General features: G+C 33.3%; 2 protein-coding genes across 2 annotated transcripts; one reads left to right on the top strand and one right to left on the bottom strand.

Annotated features, from left to right (window-relative positions):
* The first annotated feature begins 5 nt into the window (after positions 1–5).
* F4807DRAFT_279077 (PR-1-like protein) lies at positions 6–1,724 on the top strand. The gene is made up of 2 exons (XM_047994665.1): positions 6–132; positions 270–1,724. The coding sequence occupies exon 2, from the start codon at positions 739–741 to the stop codon at positions 1,552–1,554; it is 816 nt and encodes a 271-aa protein (XP_047850194.1). The 5' UTR covers positions 6–132; positions 270–738; the 3' UTR covers positions 1,555–1,724.
* A 107-nt stretch (positions 1,725–1,831) lies between these two features.
* On the bottom strand, positions 1,832–3,520 carry F4807DRAFT_442661 (glycoside hydrolase family 43 protein). The gene is made up of 2 exons (XM_047999493.1): positions 2,706–3,520; positions 1,832–2,619 (listed from the first exon to the last, which is right to left on the bottom strand). The coding sequence occupies exons 1-2, from the start codon at positions 3,180–3,182 to the stop codon at positions 1,894–1,896; spliced, it is 1,203 nt and encodes a 400-aa protein (XP_047850195.1). The 5' UTR covers positions 3,183–3,520; the 3' UTR covers positions 1,832–1,893.
* Between the last annotated feature and the right edge of the window lie 2,493 nt (positions 3,521–6,013).

Below are 6,013 nucleotides of genomic sequence, written 5' to 3' on the forward strand. Positions count from 1 at the left end.
ATTTTTATATTTTACTAAATCTAACTTGCCTCGTAATTAATAATTATCTCATCGAAGAAGAAATATATGAGTTCTCATTTCACCAAACAGGACTTTAGGGACAGCCAAACCCCTTGCAGCAGTTGACCCCTTGTAAGAGGCCATCTCCAATTGTTTCCCCTCAGCCGTGGCTTCGGGATTTGATAGGCTGAGAAGTGACGAAACATATTTCCCCAGCCGCTACGTCATCCCCGTCAAGTTTAATGTTGGAAGACTTTCTGACTTCATAGGTATTCCAAGGAATCTGACCATTTCACATATTCGCGCCGCGGAGGGTCCAGAATGAGGCCCCGACTTCGTACTTTAGCCGCCCATGAAGCTGGAATAGTTATCGAGATCTGCGAGATGTGGTGTAAGTAAGACTGGTAAGCAGGCCGCCACTCAGGTCACTCAGGTTGGTTCAGCTTCGTTTGTTCTTTCTTAAAGACCATGTGAAAGCCCTTTATAAATCACCAAGCTATTATTACCTTGTTACATTCAGCGAGAAGTCATTATTGTATACAATCAACTATATCTGTATGCCTACCACTCCTACGGTACCTGTAGTCACCTATCGACCTTTTCTTAGACCTTTTCAGTGAAACAGAATTCAATTCGTAGAGCGCTGGTTGCTCTTATAACAGTCTTAAGCGTATAGTTGCTGGACGTTCAACTTTTCCTCTTTCTTATATACAGGACTCAAAGTCCTCAACCATCTCGATGGTAGCCTCAATCCCAACCCTACCATTCTCAGCCCTATCCCACTCAGGCTCCAGAATAATATCCCTTCTCTCATCCTTCCTCATCCTCCCCCATCTAGCCACCAGCCAATCCGTATACACCACAATCGTAGTAACCGTCGCGCCGCCCATCCCCAGCGACGCGCCCTCCTTCACCGACCACGACACATTCACCTCCGCCATCCTCAACAGCACGAACTTCTACCGCACCACCTACAACGCCTCCAACGTGCGGTGGAACTCGACCCTCGAATCATTCGCCTCGTCCTACCTCTCCGCGCACGCATCTTCCAAACTAAAACTCAAGCGCGACAACGACAATAGCAACGACCGAAGTAATATCGCCAACGCCAGCACCCCTGCAGAGCTAGAAATCAGAGACGACAAAACCTGCCACATGGCCCACAGCGGCGGCCCCTACGGCGAGAACCTCGCGATCGGGTGCTCGGACGCGGCGTCCTGCGTCGACATGTGGGGGTCCGAGGTGTCCTCCTACGACTACGCCGACCCGGGCTTCGGCGAGTCGACGGGTCACTTCACGCAGCTGGTGTGGCGCGACACGACGGACGTCGGGTGCGGCGCCGTCCTGTGCGCGGGAAACGGGGGCTGGTACCTCGCGTGCGAGTACTGGCCGCGCGGGAACATTATTGGCGATTTCAAGGACGAGGTTGGGGAGAAGGTTAGTGGGGCGCCGCCGGCTGGGTTGGGGGGAGGTGTAAGGAGGAGGGGGGGATGGGGTGTGGTTGAGGGGGTGGTGGTTTTGGCGACGGGGTTGGCGTGGTGGGGGTTGGTGTGATTTATATGTGTGTTAGGGGCGTGAGATGGAATATTGTTGTAAAAATGGGATGTTTTGGCGATATAATGAGACACGATGTATGATTCTATATACTGACATATGACTTGGGGTGGAATTGTACAAATAGGGGGGCTGACTTTGAATGGAAGGGGATTGGGGATTGGGAATTGGAAATTGGAAATTGGGGATAAAAATCGGAAATGGAGGTAAAGCCGGCAATGCAAAAGTCCATGGTCCGGGAAGCCAACAATCGACAATATCATTCATCAAAACAAATACTCATTATCGCTATTATGTAAACGTATATCGTTAATAATTCGTTATTACCACTCTAACCCCCTATTGCTTCGTCAAAGCCAACTGCCCAGCCGGAACCCCGAACGGCCCATTCTCTGCTTTCGGGAACTTCGGCGTGCCATCCTCATTCCAACCAAATTTCTGTATCCGCGCAGTCCGGTACAGATCCGCAGCAGGGTTCGCCGTAGTCTGCGCGTGGTACACGATGTAACTCTCAGACCCATCCGGCGACGAGGTAAAACTCGCGTGACCCGTCCCGTACACGCCCGCCGCCGTGTTCTGGTGGAACACGCACCCCGAGGTGTGCTTGCGCCACGACTGGTACTCCATCGGGTCGTCGCCCACGAGCTCCAGCATGCCCAGGCAATAGAACGGCGTGTTGACGCGCGCCGCGGAGTATATCACGAAGTTCTGCCCCGTCTTGGGGTTCGTGAGCTGCTGCGGGCCTTCGTTGGTCGCGAGGCGGATGGGCCGGCCGTACGGCACTTGTTCCCAGGGCTCGTTGGGGATGCTGATGATGCGGCGCTCGGTGAGGGTTGAGTTGATCGTCCACGGGTCTGACATGCGTGTGATGCAGAGGTTGGCGGGCCACGATGAGTACTTTTGCTCCCAGCAGGAGTAGATGTGGTATAATTGGTCGTCATGTTGGAAGTATGTCCCGTCGATGGCGAACATGTCGTATGTATCCAGCATGGGCTTCATCTCGAAGTTGGCAGTCCACGGATCAGGACCATCTCCTGCCAGAACGAACATTCGGTGGTTAATTGCCTATGCTCTCTTATCAGCACTAAAATTCTCGCCTCTGCCTACTTATGGGCTTGGAGTAGCTCTTAAGCGGGAACTCTGGAACCTACAGGACAATTTATAGGGCACATAGCATCGAGTAGAGGCGCCGGATTGTCGCCGTCTGACGTCGCAGTGAAGATGATATACCAAGAACCGGATATGTTGTGAATCTCGGGAGCCCATAAACTCGTGGACCACGGTTCCCCGCTGTTAGCATCTGGATTGAAAACGACACGACTCTCCGCATTGTCCCAGTTGTCGGTTAGGTATCTTGAGCGTCTGAGGGTGATGTTCGTGTTCGTCGTGTATGTGAACAGATACCAATCCTCGCCATTGACGGTGTACCTAGTCATAAATGGATCGCCAATGTTAAGCGTCATAACCGGATTTGAGAAGGTCGCATTGGTCGTCTTATTTGTTCCAACGGCTGCCGGATCCCATCCTTCAGAGCTACCCTTGTTCGGGTCGAAAACCTGAGCATTGACAGCGCCTATGCTTAAGCAAGAAGCGAAGGTGGCAAGGTAAGTAAACAGAGATCCCTTCATCTTGACGTTGGGAGGACTGCCGGTCTAGCCTACTCTTAACAATATTGGTGCTAAGACTGAGGAAGAGGAGTGTTCTGGGAGCGATGAGCTCCCGTGAAATCCGCTCATCTTAAATGCTTCTCTCTACCAAGGTACATCTTGCCATGTACGGTTGCCAATGCCATGGAACGAGTTTTCCCTAGCTCCTGCTTGCATCTGGCAAGGCGGTCTGCGGTCAGCGCAATCTAAGCGCATGCCCAGGGACGGGGCGCGTGATTCGATTCGCGGGATGAAATCATCGTATAACGAGGGTAGAAAAAACTCGACTCATTTCCTAGGGTGATCCAAGTCGACGGCGGGCCATTTGACTTAAACCGCCAAAGCCTTAAAACGTTTCTTTTTTTTTAATTTAATTTAAAAATTTTAACCATATTAATAATAATTTTAAAAGTGTTATCGTAAAATATTAATAAAAGTTAAAGTGTAATAATTATAAAAAAATTTCTTATAAAATAAAATTAATAATAATTAAATAATAATTAAATTATAATTAATTTTAAATTTAATAATAATTATTTAATATTAATTTAAAATTATTATTTAATTATATTTAATTATTATTTAATTATTATTTAATTATTATTTAATTATTATTTAATTATTATTTAATTATTATTTAATTATTATTTAATTATTATTTATTATTTTTTTTTATTATATAAAAAAAATTTAATTTATAAAATATAATTTAAAAAATTTATATAACCGAAATAATTAATAAAAAATAAATTAATAATTAATTATTATATAATATAAGTTTAATTTAATATTTTATAATAATTATATTAAATTTTAAAGTAATAATTTTATTTAATTAATATTATATAAATTAAATTAATTAAAATTTTATTTTTTTTAAAATTAATTACGTTTTTATAATTTATAATAAAATATAATAAAAATAAATAATTTTTTCGAATCGATTTATTATTATATTATTTTAAATTATATTTTAATTAAATTTTTTTTCGGTATATTTTATTAATTTTTTAAAATTAAAAAGTTTTTTATATTATTTAATATAATTTTATTTTTACCGTTATTTTTTTTAATTTATATGTTAATATTAAATTAATCCGGTAAATTAAATTAATTTAACGTATTATTTTAATTTTAAGATTTAATTTTTTAATTATTTTTTTTTATACCCGATAAATTCGAAATAATTTTATTAAATTTATTATTTATAATTTAAGTTTTTTCGTTTTTTTTTAATACGGGCTTAATTACGGCGGGTATAAATAAAAAAATAAAATAACGTAAAAATAAAAAAGCATTAATTAATATTTTATTAAAATTTAATATTAATTAAAGTATATTTAAATTTAATGTTTTTATATTAAACGACGGATCATTTAAAATAAATATAAAAAAATTATTATTTTTTTATTTATTTTTTTTAATATTAAAATTTTCATTATTAATAAAATTTTTTAATTTTATAATATTAAAATAATATAAAAATAACGACGTTTTTTTTATTTTATTTTAAAATATATTTTTATTTTTTATAATAAAATATAAATTAAATAAATTATTTAATAAATGTTTTATTTATTAAATAATAAAATTATATTTTTTAATATAACGTAAATTTTTTATTATTATAATTTAAATTATTAATTAAAATAATTAAATTTTAATTATTAATTTAATTTACGTAATATTTTTTAATTTATTAACGATATAATTAATGTTTTTAATTTTATAATTACATGAATTATAATTAAATAATATTAATTAAATATTTTAAATTAAAACTTCGAAATAATTTATTTTAATTTATTTATAAATAATATATTTTATTAATTTTAAATTAAAATAAATTTATATAAAACATTATAAAATTATATTAATTTAAGTTTAATTTTATTTAATAATAATTTAATAATAAATATATTAATCACTTATAATAATTTTTAAAAATAAAATAAATGTAATTAAATTTAATTAAATTATTTTATATATTAATTTTAATTTAATATATAATCCATTATTATTAAATACGTTAAATAAACTTATATTAATATAAAAATTACGTTAATATTATTAAAATTAAAATTATTAAAAAAATATTACGGTTTAATTTACGTTAAATTTATATTATTATTTTTATTAAATTTTTAACCGTATATTAAATTAAAATTAAAAATTATTTCCGTTATATATTTATTTAAAATTAATTATTATTTAATATAATATTAACTTTAATTAAATTTATATTCTTTTATTATATTTAAAAACGAAAATAAAATTATTTAAAACGTTTATTAATTATAATATATTAATATTAATATAATTATAAATTTATAAATATTTTTATACGTATTTTATTTAATAATAATATTTTAAATGTTTTAACCGTTTTTAATACGCGTTTAATGTTTTAATAAAACGATTAATATTAATTTAATAATAACTTAATATTAAAATTAAATAAATACTTTTTAAAATTTAATTAATAATATTTTAATTAAAAATTAAATTTATTTATTATAAATAATAATTTAATAATATTATTTTATTCGTTTTAATATATTATAAAAATAATTAAATTTTAAATATAAATTTTAAACGTTTTAAATAACGATAAAATTTAAATATTAAATTAATATTAATTTAATAATATTTAATTATAAATTAAATATATTAAAATAAATTATTATTTTATACCTTTAATCGCGTTAAGTTTATTTTTATTATAAATGTTATTATTAATTTAAAAACTTTTATATTTATTATTAAATAATAATTAAATAATAATTAAATAACATATATAATAAAAGCTTATT

Source organism: Annulohypoxylon truncatum (genome assembly GCF_022578515.1).
Source record: "Annulohypoxylon truncatum strain CBS 140777 unplaced genomic scaffold F4807scaffold_41, whole genome shotgun sequence".
NCBI classification, from domain to species: Eukaryota; Fungi; Ascomycota; class Sordariomycetes; order Xylariales; family Hypoxylaceae; genus Annulohypoxylon; species Annulohypoxylon truncatum.

What these genes read in the sequence shown, in the direction of transcription:
- F4807DRAFT_279077 (XM_047994665.1), top strand. Translation starts at nt 739, where the DNA reads ATGGTAGCCTCAATCCCAACCCTACCATTCTCAGCCCTATCCCACTCA.
- F4807DRAFT_442661 (XM_047999493.1), bottom strand. Translation starts at nt 3,182, where the DNA reads ATGAAGGGATCTCTGTTTACTTACCTTGCCACCTTCGCTTCTTGCTTA. An exon ending in TGTGCCCTATAAATTGTCCT is followed by an intron (nt 2,620 to 2,705) that starts GTAGGTTCCAGA and finishes AAGAGAGCATAG; the next exon opens with GCAATTAACCACCGAATGTT.